General features: G+C 34.8%; 2 protein-coding genes across 6 annotated transcripts in view; one reads left to right on the forward strand and one right to left on the reverse strand.

The window, feature by feature from the left end:
- Window positions 1-701: 701 nt before the first annotated feature.
- Window positions 702-3,250, forward strand: ppp1r17 (protein phosphatase 1 regulatory subunit 17). 3 transcript variants are annotated; one of them, XM_067435179.1, is made up of 4 exons: window positions 702-1,376; window positions 2,082-2,166; window positions 2,356-2,478; window positions 2,594-3,250. In XM_067435179.1, exons 2-4 carry the CDS (start codon window positions 2,097-2,099, stop codon window positions 2,662-2,664), a joined length of 264 nt encoding a protein of 87 aa, XP_067291280.1. In that variant the 5' UTR covers window positions 702-1,376; window positions 2,082-2,096; the 3' UTR covers window positions 2,665-3,250. The 3 variants fall into 3 exon arrangements, with proteins under 3 accessions (XP_067291280.1, XP_067291279.1, XP_067291278.1); XM_067435178.1 differs by having other exon boundaries at window positions 1,366-1,376; window positions 2,060-2,166; XM_067435177.1 differs by lacking the exon at window positions 702-1,376 and having other exon boundaries at window positions 1,642-2,166; window positions 2,594-3,248.
- A 421-nt stretch (window positions 3,251-3,671) lies between these two features.
- Window positions 3,672-12,516, reverse strand: part of pde1ca (phosphodiesterase 1C, calmodulin-dependent a) — an 85,022-nt gene continuing 76,177 nt past the window's right edge. Inside the window, exons 16-18 of one of the 3 annotated variants that reach the window (XM_067434448.1) lie at window positions 11,632-11,979; window positions 9,957-10,013; window positions 4,877-7,929 (exon numbers count right to left, since the gene is read on the reverse strand). In XM_067434448.1, the coding sequence (XP_067290549.1) occupies window positions 7,841-7,929; window positions 9,957-10,013; window positions 11,632-11,979 (494 nt within the window). In that variant the 3' untranslated portion in view covers window positions 4,877-7,840. Of the gene's footprint in view, window positions 4,017-4,876; window positions 7,930-9,956; window positions 10,014-11,631; window positions 11,980-12,516 lie in introns of those variants that run through there. The other 2 variants (XM_067434446.1, XM_067434447.1) reach the window with 2 other exon arrangements.

A 12,516-nucleotide genomic window follows, 5' to 3' on the forward strand; every position in this document is an offset into this window, starting at 1 on the left:
TTTTATATTGGTACTTTGGTATATAGTTTGAGTCAAACTTACAAACTGGCTACTACTAAGATTATTTTAAGGTCGATACAGTAGCGTTGGCATTCACAGAATTTAAAATTCAGTAAATGCTGTGGCATTATCAGTCAAACATTAGTCAAAACAATTGTCTATCAAAACGGTTATGTAATAACCAAAATTAAAAATAGTTTTGGGGAATGTTATCAAATACTGGGTTGTTTCAACCCATGTTTGGGTCAAATATCATATTAAAAAACCCAACTGATGAATCAGTTCATCCATAGGCTATTTGACCAAAACATGGGTTGAAACAACCCAGCATTTTTAGTTTATACAGCTTTAAAAAAAAAACTTACGTTTTGCTTACAAACTATTTACTCTTCTGCCTTGCTACAGACCTAAACTATTGAACTTCTCAATAAGTGTGTGAACCGGTATGGTGTGAATATAATAGCCTCGGCTACTGAAACTAACTTACCTGAGTGTAATATTATCAAAAATGCGTCGTTGTAACTTCCTCAAATATGCCAGAAACGTTATAACATCCTACTTTAAAACTGTTGTTATAAACACTAAGCTAAGGTAAATATATCAAATAAAGATTCAGAATTAAAAAAAGGGGCTGTACATTTAACGGCTCTTTCAGTAGGGAACATGTGTAAAGTGCCAAACTTTAACATTTCGTTAACATTTATGTTCTTGGCAGGCGCTCCCTTAACTTATGTGGATTAGGCAATGGCTTATGAATGGTTTAAAATGTGTCGTTTAACTGGGTAGAGAAGGATGAAGGTGCATGAAAAATCAACAAAGCCACTTCACAGACTCTCGATACACACTCGACACGGGAGGAGGAAACACCATTCACTAGAATAGAAAGACATCAAAGCCTGTCAGCAAACAATATGTCCACATTGTTTCCCATTATTATGCGTTTTCTCTAGTTCACACTCGCCATTGTGCTCGTAATGAGTGTGGTGGATGCGTCGCAAATTGCAGAAATGGTTTATTGTTATCTTAAATATTATTATTTATGATGTGGTATGATTTAATTAAATGTAGATGGACACAAATCAAAAGCAAATCGTTCAGTGCTCACTGCATCGACACCATTCTGGTTTAACATTATCCAGTTTAACCAACCTCACCTCCATCATGTTTAAATCGCCTCTGAAAGTGTTGAAGTTGTTTCATTTACCTCGATGACGTGTGTTCGTGGAAGCTGGGATGACTGACACATGACAAGGGCCCCTGTCACCATGACAACAGGCTCTAATGGAGACAGAATTGGAGGAGGCCCCTCCTCGTAAAGTACATAACCCCTGTCTTTGATCTGGCCTGCACTCGCTCCATCTCCCTGCCGCACCGAGGTAAGGCCCCTCTCTCTTTCTTTTAATTCACTTCTTTAGTTATATATCTAAAAATGTATAAATATCAAAAATATTTAAGCACATTATGTTTAAATAAGTAAAATGTTTAAAATTTAGATTCCATGATTTTAAACTTTAAACAAAGTATATTTTTTTTGTGTGTGTGTATATATATATATATATATATATATATGTGTGTGTGTGTGTGTGTGTGTTTTAAATATTATTAATGAGTATTAGTGCTCAAAGGCCTTAAAGTAAAAGTAGAAAATGGAAAGTAGATATTTGTATGTCCCAAAACCTGTTTTTCATTTATTTTTTTCATTGGTGTTATTTTTAATCGCTGATTGAGACTCAAATGCAAATATTGCAAATTTTGTAGATGTCTAGTTGTAGAAAGTACTTATTTTCTTTGAACATGGGATTAAACACAAGAGTTATGAATCTGTTTCTTATTAATTTAATGTGATGCATTTAAGTATCATGTTTTGCAATGACAATTATGAATGATAATATTAAATATGAAATTCAGATCATAATTTTGTAAAGCAAGAAGCTGCTTTTGTTTAATCAGTTTGCTACCATTCTCAGATCTAATAAATATGCTTTCCAGTAAATATGACAGAGCCTTTGTCATGTATATGTGTGTGTGTGTGTGTGTGTGTGTGTGTGTTGAACACGAGCTGTTATCTGATACCTGAACAGACTGCTGTGGGGAGCATGTCTACTGACTGTGTGAGGTCACTCTCAGACAAAGCCGAACACACACTCATCATGCATGAACATCTCTGTGAGTACCGCATTTGTGCATGTATATTTGTTTTTTTAATGTAAAGAAATACATAATGACAATGGAAGGGTCAAAATTTAGGTGAACAGCATCCACCGGGAGCAACAAAGGCGGTAACAGATGGCGACAGTCTGACCGATGCATACTAACCAGTGTTTGTGAACTTGTTTCTGAAATGTTCTCCTGCAGATGGGAACGCTGAAATGGACAATCAGAAGCACAGCTCCGAGGAACATCAGCAGGACAAACTGGGACAGAAGAAGCCCCGCAGGAAAGACACTCCCGTACTCAACAGCCCTCCGCTCATACCAGGCAAGACTCTGATTTCTCGCTTCTCACTGTCACCCTTTCACTCAATCACCCTCACGCCCTCTCATCCATCTCTCGCTGTCTCTTTGTCTCAGTGCCTTGCGTTTCTCTTTCGCAGGCGTGAGATTGATGAAGACAGAGGCTCGAATGATTCATCAGGAGGATGAGGAGAAGGAGATGAAGAAGTAAACATTCGGTTTTCACTATTGTTAGTGTTATTTTTGATCGTTGGCTGAGCCTTCATTAAATGTAGGTTTTGCAGATATCTTTTACGTTGTCATGTCATCATTTCATTTCTATATGCTGTAGAAACACATCTTAGTGAAGCAAACAACATACATTTAATAACAACACTGCAGCATAAATGTTGAATAGAGTGAATTTGGTCATCATTCATATTTCACATTGACAGTAATGTCTGTCTAAATTAACCAGCAGAAATAATAATTCTGAAAGTGATGCCCAATATAGTATGTACATGGTACATGTGCAGGTGTGTTAGTGTAAGATTATGTTTGTACAGCAGATTAAATCTCAAGAACATGTTCAGGTCATATTTCATCCAAAAATCAAAAAGGCGTGTTAGGGCTAGAAAATAAATTATATTTAGCAATTAAGCAGATTTTACTCCATAATTCTAATTATGGTAAATTATTTTTTTTCAAGCATTCATACATCATGTTAGTATTTGTTGTACTGTTTTAAATAAATTTTGATTCACGTAAATAAATCAATAATCTTTTAAAAATAAAAACATATGTTTATTTACAAATGTATTGTATTTGTATTTATTTATTTACATAAATCAACATTAACTAAAGATAGTACTTATATACTTATATATAAATATGTGTGAATGTGTGCACAAAAATGCATATATATATATATATATATATATATATATATATATATATATATATATATATATATATATATATATATATATATATATATATATATATATATACATACACACACAAACACAAATGTAAAAAAAAAAATTATGTTAGATAAGATAAATCGCAGAAAAAAACAAATTTATAAATAAATTCTCTCTCTCTCTATATATATATATATTTTTTTTCCTCTGGATATTATATATATATATATATATATATATATATATATATATATATATATATATATATATATATATATATATATATAAAATATCCAGAGGAAAAAAATAATAATATTGTCACAATGCAAACAATCTTATTATAATGTCCTTAGGCATAATATAATTTATTGTTTGTTTCTTTTGATTGTGGATTGAACTGAACTAGCATCACTCAGCTACAACATCTCTGCCGAAGCACATCTCTATACCCGTGTGTAAAGCAGACTGAAGTGTGTGCAGTGCTATAGGTGGGGTCACCTCCCCCGTCTCAGAGAGATGCTCTGGAGGTGTCTGGCCTTGCTACGGGGGTCTGTGGGTTTGCTGTCCTCTTTCTGCGGCCGGGAGGGCATGATGTAGGAGTTGGCACAGTAACTGGGTTTTTTACTGTATCTGACCAGGTGGTATTTGCGTCGGTTCGGAGCTGCAAAAAAACAGAGGAGAATCTTAACGAAGATGAACTATTCGTTTCTGTACATTTTTAAAACAAGATCACTAAAAAAAGACTCAAACTCATCATCTGAGCCCTTTGAGTAAAGATTTATTGTCACAAAAGTGCAATTAGGAGCATCGAAACAAGCATGATCACATGACCACACCTGCCATATGATTTGATATTTTTCCTTTTTGAAATAAAAATAACGAATCCATCGACAGACATTAGTGTAGGAAAAAAAAAAACTCTGGGAAGTAATAAAAAGGTAAACAAAACCATTTGTGTGGATATAAAAATGTTTAAGAGCATTTTTGACGGCAGTGATGCAGTGCACTACATGGCCAACAGGTGGCTGCAGAGCACCATGATTTATGTACTGCTGATCAGAATATTCATTTGTGTTACTAATGGCAAATGGTCTGTGTTTGAGTGATGGAGAAGTTGCAATGTACGTGATGATTTAAAACCAACAAATCAATAAAAAAAAAATAGCTTAGTTTTGACATAAACAGAAGTTTTCTGACAAACACATTATGTAGTAGGCTATTCGACTAAGCTGAAAACATGACACTACAAAGCGGAAGTAAACACTCATTAAGGCAGAATCTCACTGTGCCGTATTTACGTATTTCAACATCAATATTCTATAAATGTACAGCATTTCACTTAAATAATCAAACATACTGATCCTAAAAATGAGGTTAAACAGGACTTTACCTGAAATGTCTTGATTTGAGAGGCAAGACATTTCTAAAAACAGAGATAGGCCTATGTATTTAATACAACTGTTACCGCTTTAGCACAACCCTCACTACATTTTCTGCATAAAGAAACATATCTCCACCATAGAAGAACCATTTTTGTTTCCCCATTCAGCGAGTAATTAAAAGTCCATTTTGCTGCAGTCCACTTTAGACATTCTACTAATCGGACCCTAATCTAACAGTCTATTAATATGTCTAACTCTATAGGTCTAAGAGTTAGTTAACGTGTGAGTTACTTTTAGTTAAAGGGATAGTTCACCCCAAAATTAAAATTAGCCGATATTTTAGGCCTACTCACCCTCAAGCCATCTTAGGTGTATATTATGATGTATATGATCTTTCAGACCAATACAATCAGAGTTATATTAAAAAATATAATAAAGGGCCTCTGAAATGAAGCGATGCATTTGTGTAAGAAAAATATCCATTCTTAAAACTTTATAAAGGAAAATATCTAGTTTCCGGCAGACCACCTTCCGTATTAAACTTATGAAGAAAGTGCAACACCTCACACAGTGCAAAACGCTTACGCTACGTCCCACGCCATCGTCATACAGTTAAACTTTTTCTATAAGCTGAACAGAAGGCGGTACGCCAGAAGCTATATATTTTACATTATAATGTTTTCAATATGGATATTATTCTTACACAAACCTATAGATTCACTTCAAAAGGCCTTTATTAAAGGACTTTTATAATTGATGGATGGACTGCTTTTTTGGACTGCAAATTTTGGGCTGCCATTCACTGCCATTATAAAGCTTGGAAGAGCCAGGACATTTTTTTTAATATAACTTAATTTTAATATAAAGAAGAACGCCATTTACACCTAGGATGGCTTGAAGTTGAGTAAATCATGGGCAAATTTTCCTTTTTTGGTGAACAAACATCCTTTAACAGAATGTTTAAAATGGACTAACCAAATAGTGTAACCAATCATTTTATTCTTGGAACATTTTAAAATTCCAAAGAACCTTTTTTATTTTTAAGAGTGTGTTGAAATTTAATTGGAGGGGAAGGGCATTAAACGCAAAATAAAAAACAAAATTATATGAATATATAAAGGTCAGCAGCACAGCCGAGATGAACAACTGACTGAACTTGAGCTCTTCCAGTAAAATAAACAAGATCACTTTGAGGCGTCTCTCAGATCTGAAGAAAACGTCGACACGAGCACAGAAAAAAGAAAGCTCAAGATATGTTTACCACGGACAACTAACAGGAAAAGATGACACGAAACGCGAATGACAAGAAAGAATAACAAGGATCAGAGATTAATAAGGCAATCAATGCTCGATATAATGCATGAATGATGGCTTGCAATGACCTCCAGTTAAATGACGTACAGACATTATATTCATCTTTGGTTGAGGCAACAGAGACATTTACACAGGATTTCGCTGCCTATTTATAACAGCCTATATAATGAGGCCTTTGTTTTTTTTTTTTTTCTACATTTTACCATTTATGTATGAAACTAATATACAGAAAGATTCACATAAACAGGTGCATTATACAGTGTGTGACACACTCTGAGAAGATGGCCGGCAAAGACTGAGACATAAATACCTCGCTAGGACACTGAACTAAAGACTAATATCAGCATGCAGCATCTAACACATCAAGATGCTCATGCTCATAATTTATTCTACTTCTTCATTTACCAGATTGAAAAACAAAACAAAAAAACATACATTTTTATCTCTGTCAATTCTTTCAGGGATTTGAGTATGAATAGCACACCCTTCAACAATTAATCCATATTGTTCATACCAAATTTACCTATAAACACTTCATAAATAATATAATCTTTTATATACATCAAATACAAAAATAGAAGAAAATTCAAAGTACAACCTAATTTCAAAATAATTACATTTACTACATTCTTAAGGTTTAAAAGAGCTGATAATGGTGTCAGGGGTTTGAGAGAGAAAAAATTGGCCCAACAAATTTGGCTCATAATCAAAGAAAATCTGAATTTATTTAAAAGGGCAGATATTTCAATGCATACAGTGGGGTTCAAAAGTCTAGAGTAATTTTTTAATTAATGTAAAAAAAAGAAGAATATAAAAAAAAATGTAATGTACTAAATATTAACAATTTGAGTGAAAATGTAAAAAAAGTACATTAAAAATTACTAATTAAATATTTCTCCCTTATTTTACATAATATTTGTATTTCATTGTAAAATGCAGATGTTTGTATACCCAACTGTATATGCATTTATTTTCTTTTTCCTTTTTTCTACATAATTTCGCAATATCCAGCTGATATAGATGTATGTTGTGCAAATCACATACGACAACATCATTTGAATGTTTTATCAAAATTATGCTATATTATTTGTGTCACAATGAGTTGAAAAAAAAAAAATCTATGCTCAAAGTGACATTGGCAAAGGATTATGGGCCGTTGAACTAACTATAAAACCTTTAATCACTGAAAAGCATAAGTACAGAAGACACACATAATGGAAACTGTACAGTCTCAACATCAAAACAGGACAACAGCAACATCAAATTTACGGCTAACACAAACAATGATAAAAAAAAAAGAGGTAAATGAACAGCAGTTCTGCAGACATTCTTTGACCGTGGCCGCGACGGCCCGTTGAAGGTGATCCGGTGGCATGAGCGCTCGGAGGGACTGAAGTTCTTTGAAGTTCTCCATTCACTGTCTGTGCAGGTCTGGCGCTTGAGCGGTCGGCAGATGTCGCTCCGTTCCCGGGGGGAGGAACATCAGCTGGGATGGTCTCCAGAGCCACGGGACGCAGTTCATCTTCGAGTGGCTTCGGTGACAAGAGTTCCCCAGCTCAGTCTCAGTTCTCTGGTTTTGTGGATCTCTGATAGATCTCTGAACCAAAAGCTGGCAAACATCCTTAAAGTCGGATGTGAATTAAAAAGAGTATGAAAAAAATACGAAGATTGTCCATCAGAGACAGAAAGATACGATTTTAAGAAAGAAAACATCCTCAAAAAAAGGGAGAAACAGATGAATAATAAAAAAGAACCACCAGGTGACAGCATAGTACAGGGTTTGGAGCTTCTAGTTTGCATCAGGAGCAGATGCAGCGGCTGCACTGTCTGCCAGTGAGGAGGGGGAGATCCCACAGTTACTGTGCTCGTCTTCTGAGTCTGCAGAGGAGAGCAGATATTTAGAGCTCTTGTTCCACAGCTCTGACTGATGTCTGACAGGGGAATGAGGTGCTATGACAACTGGCATGCCACGACTTCAGATGGAGGGAATTAAACTAACTTTCATGACCTAACATGGATCATTTTTGTCTGTTGTTGCATGCGGTTAATTTCACACTATCTACAGTATGCTGCCTTTATCATTTCAATGAAAATGTTAGTCTATTATCACGTCGTTCCAAACCCACATGATTTTCTTTCCTTAGCAGGGCACAAAAGAAGTTTTTTCATACAACAAAAGTGAATTGGGATGGAGGCACAATATGTAAGATTTTTGGATTAAAATATCCCCAAACCACTAGAACAGTGTTATATATTTTGTTGACCTGTGTACCCAAATGTTTCCAAGAATGTTTAAATCCAGAGAAATAAGAAATTTAAACCAGGACACGGTTTAAGGTTCATGTGTTGCATGATCAATGTCATCATAGCCACATTACTCTCGATTTCTGTGGTAGAAACCATGGAAACACCGAAGATCCTTCAATATATTATGTTTTATTATTGTTTAAATCTTGTTTTCATGATTATAATAAAAGCTTCACGAAATCAAGGCATCATCAAGCTGCACCTTTGTTTTGAATAAGCGACCTCGAGCAGCGAAAAATTCAACCCGATCTCACGTCAATCCGTACATATTTTTTTAAGAGGTGGCTAATTCGTACGACCTCACTCATACGAATTTGTATGATTTTTGCTAAATCGTACAAATTTGATGAGTTGCCAAATTTGTATGAATTTGTCCAAATGACCTACCCCAAACCCCGCCCCTAAACCTACCCGTCACTAGGGATTAGACAAAACCAACAAATTTGTACGAGTGAGGTCGCACAAATTTGTACGAATTAGCCACCTTATAAAATACGTACGAATTGGTCGTGAAATAGCATTGGAAAAATGACATATTGTGGCTTTAAGGCACTAAAAGCACAAAAGGAGCATATAGCATTTGACTATTCATGTAGGACATGTGGCAGATTCACATGTTTTTAAGTTTACACAAAGATGATCACGGTATCGTTTCAAAACTTTCAAAAACATTCAAACATCTTTGCGAACCCGCGTTTCGACAGGTACTGTGAATTAACTTTAGAAGCAACACTGAATAAGATTTACATTTCAGTCTGTTTCAGTCTGTCATACAAATCTATTGTATATATTGTAAGAGATATGAACTACTTTAATGGGGCTTTTGTTTTGTTTTTTTCTGAACATAAGCTACCTTTGCACATTCAGTATGTGTAAAAAACTAAAAAACACATGGGACATTGTACCCCAAAAGAAAGTCATACAGGTTTGGAACAGGAAGAAGGCAGAGGAAATGGTATCCTTTTTGAACTACTGCTAGAATGAGAAATGCAGAGGTGAAAGAAAATGCATGAAGGTGTCAAATAAACATAACGTGGGGTTTTCTGCCAACTGTCTTGATGAGAGGAAATGAACCTAAAGTGACTCTTGCAGATAGTGGCTGAATCCCAATTGACATACCTTGAAAAAAGTATGCCAAAGGTGACTGGATAGCAAACTTCTTGTATTGGATTTTTAGAGGAATGTATTCTTGGATGCATTTTTGGACTAGTGTGACTCCCAAGATGATCGTTTTTCTGATGTGTTTTGTGAGTGCAATGTTTTGAAGCTGTAGTACACTAACCAGGTGCAACACAATAAAATAAGATATAAAAATAAGTGATAAAAAGCTCTTCCAAGTTAATTTAAGTTTTTGTCCTAACCAGTTTTGACTGTGGCAAGAACCAGACAATCTGTCTGCCACTTAGTTTATTCATAATGATCTGGGTAGCTCCGCCCTCAGTGAAATCTCATTGGTCAAAATGTCAGATATATTGTGACTTGCTGTAATTTTTGTTTTCAGTGAGTACACATTATACCTGGTTAGAACACAGTGTTCATTGTACAAATTAGGATTCAGCCACTATGTGATGCCAATAGCAGTAAGGAGATGGTGTTACCGTCTGATCTCTTGCTTTCACTGTCGTCACTGTCAGGTGAGTTCAGTTCCTCGTTCCCTGACATTCAGATAAGACAGGTCACTAACCGAGTCCGCTTAGGGCAAACAAACAAACAGACACACAAACAAACAAAAGAAAAGACCAGAGCTTTTCTAACATAAACACCCATTTCACCTGCTATACTACCCATCATACAGCATTATAGCTCTGCATTCTTTCCTACAAGGTTTTGTTTGAATTTGTCAAGTGTATCATTGTTTGCCAAAAAAAACTGTATATACTTTTCTAGCTTTAGTAAAACAAGAACATACATAATTCAGCACACTGTAGCACACAGTGCTTGCAAATCACAATACAAGCTACATATACATACTAGTAAGTAGTATACACCAGTAAGTACACTAGTTTGAGGACATTAAAGCCATGATATACTTACAGAGTGACAACATTTTGAACAAAATAAAGCCAAAACGAAGTCTATCTCAGGAGTTCGAAAAAGCTTGGCAAAGGGAACTTTCCAAAAAAGTTCGCTCTAGCTGGTAAACCTTCGAACTACCATTGGCAAAGAATGAAAAATAACTTTGCCTTGAGTATATCAGGGTCTTTAACAGTAAACTACACATTACATGGCAATCTATACACCATACTGCATACTATAAATTGTATTGCATACACTATAGAGCACACTACACAACATTGACCACTCTGCACATTATGAGAATAAGAATTAGAGTGCACTAAAAGTATACTAGAAACTATTAAGAACAAAGTCACCTTCTTTCCAACATATAAAAGTTTAGGTGCGACAGTGTTTGGTTACAACACAAACAATGACAATGATGAGTTAGGAAAAAAGTGGTAAAGCAAGTACAGTGCAGCTTATGGTAGTGATAGACTGATTAATTGGGCTCATATTTAGCCATACCGAAATATTGTTCATCAGCATAATATGATAACTGTGTTAAATTAGCTGACATGTCACAAGTTGACAAGTCGCTATTTTAAATGATTTTTTTCAAATGAATTAAAATGTGTGTATATGTATATATATATATATATATATACACATTTACATTCATGCATTTAGCAGACGCTTTTATCCAAAGCGACTTACAACTGAGGAGTACAGGCAGCGATCTGTCATGAAGAGGTGAAGAAACGCAAAAAGTGCCCTAAATACAAAGATTTGTATACTCCTCAGAGTAGCAAAAACCAGATAAGGGAGGGTAAATAGAAAAAGTAGAGGAGGAAGAGGTTTTTTTTTAATGATAAGATTAAGTGCTCATGGAATAGATGACTTTTTACCTGTATTTTGAATGAAGCGAGTGATTTTGTTGTGCGTATTGAGGACGAAAAAAAAAAAAAAAAAAAAAAAATATATATATATATATATATATATATATATATATATATATATATATATATATATATATATATATATATACAAATATCATCAAAACCCATATCAGTCAACCACTGGTTTATATTGTGTAATGTAAATCAAAGGTCAAAGTTCACCAAGTACTCGGTTAGTACAGGTGTTAGGTTTAGAAATATTTTAAGACAAGGTTAGACACAAAAGACACCACATTTTGTTATAATATGAACATATTATTGCAAATAACAGTATATAATTGTAAAGGTATGTTTAAAAATGACAGAATTTGACACTCACCGTTGTGCGCTCGCAGACTGTTGTCTGTGTCGCTGCTGGTCTCGGGCTCTTTGGCATCAGACGCTGGTGTTTGAGCCCCATTCACCCCCCCGGGGTCTTTATTGCCCTCTTCCTCTCTGGGCTCCTTGTTATCAACAGTAGCTTTGCTCGAGTCTTCTTGATCTGTCTTTGCATCCTTCTCTTCTTTTGTGTCTTCCTTCAGTTTGTCTTGAGATTTCACACTCGAGTCCGTGTTGATTTTGTCTTCAGCTTTAGTATTTTCATCTTTGCCATCACTGCTTTGCATGTCTGTGTCTGTTTTCTTTTCTTTCTCCTCAATCTCTTCCTCTTTAGCCTTCTCTTCTAGATCTAACACACACAAATTCAGTTCATCATTCCTGGCCATCAGGATGTGAGGTCGCAAGATCATGCTTCTGTTTTCGAGACTATTTCTCAGTCATAAGTCTCTAATATTTGATCAGAAATACAGTAAATACTGTAATGTTGTGACATATTATTATTAGTTTAAACTGTAATTTATTTTTTTGATGCAAAGCTGAATTTTTTGCATCATTACTCCAGTATTCAGTGTCACATGATCCTTCAGAAATCATTTAGACATGATGATTTGAACATTTCTCAGTATTATCAATGATGAAAACAGTTGTGCTGCCTAATATTGTGGAAACCATAATCCTTTTTTTAAAGGAATTATTGATTAATAAAAACGTTAAAAGAACAGCAAGGTATAGAAATATTTTGTAACATTACAAATGTCTTTACTGTAATTTAATTCAATGTGTCCATTCTGAGTAAAAACATTAATTTCTTTCTTACGGACCCCAAACTTGGTTCCTGGAATGGCATAATGTACATCAAATATAAAAAAGAAAATTTCATATTCAA

Source organism: Pseudorasbora parva, chromosome 24 (genome assembly GCF_024679245.1).
Source record: "Pseudorasbora parva isolate DD20220531a chromosome 24, ASM2467924v1, whole genome shotgun sequence".
Taxonomy (NCBI): Eukaryota; Metazoa; Chordata; class Actinopteri; order Cypriniformes; family Gobionidae; genus Pseudorasbora; species Pseudorasbora parva.

Coding starts and splice junctions, on each gene's coding strand:
- ppp1r17 (XM_067435177.1), top strand. CDS start 1,995: ATGACAGAGCCTTTGTCATGTATATGTGTGTGTGTGTGTGTGTGTGTG. Junction 2,167..2,355: donor CATCATGCATGAACATCTCT/GTGAGTACCGCA, acceptor GTTCTCCTGCAG/ATGGGAACGCTGAAATGGAC. Junction 2,479..2,593: donor CAGCCCTCCGCTCATACCAG/GCAAGACTCTGA, acceptor TCTCTTTCGCAG/GCGTGAGATTGATGAAGACA.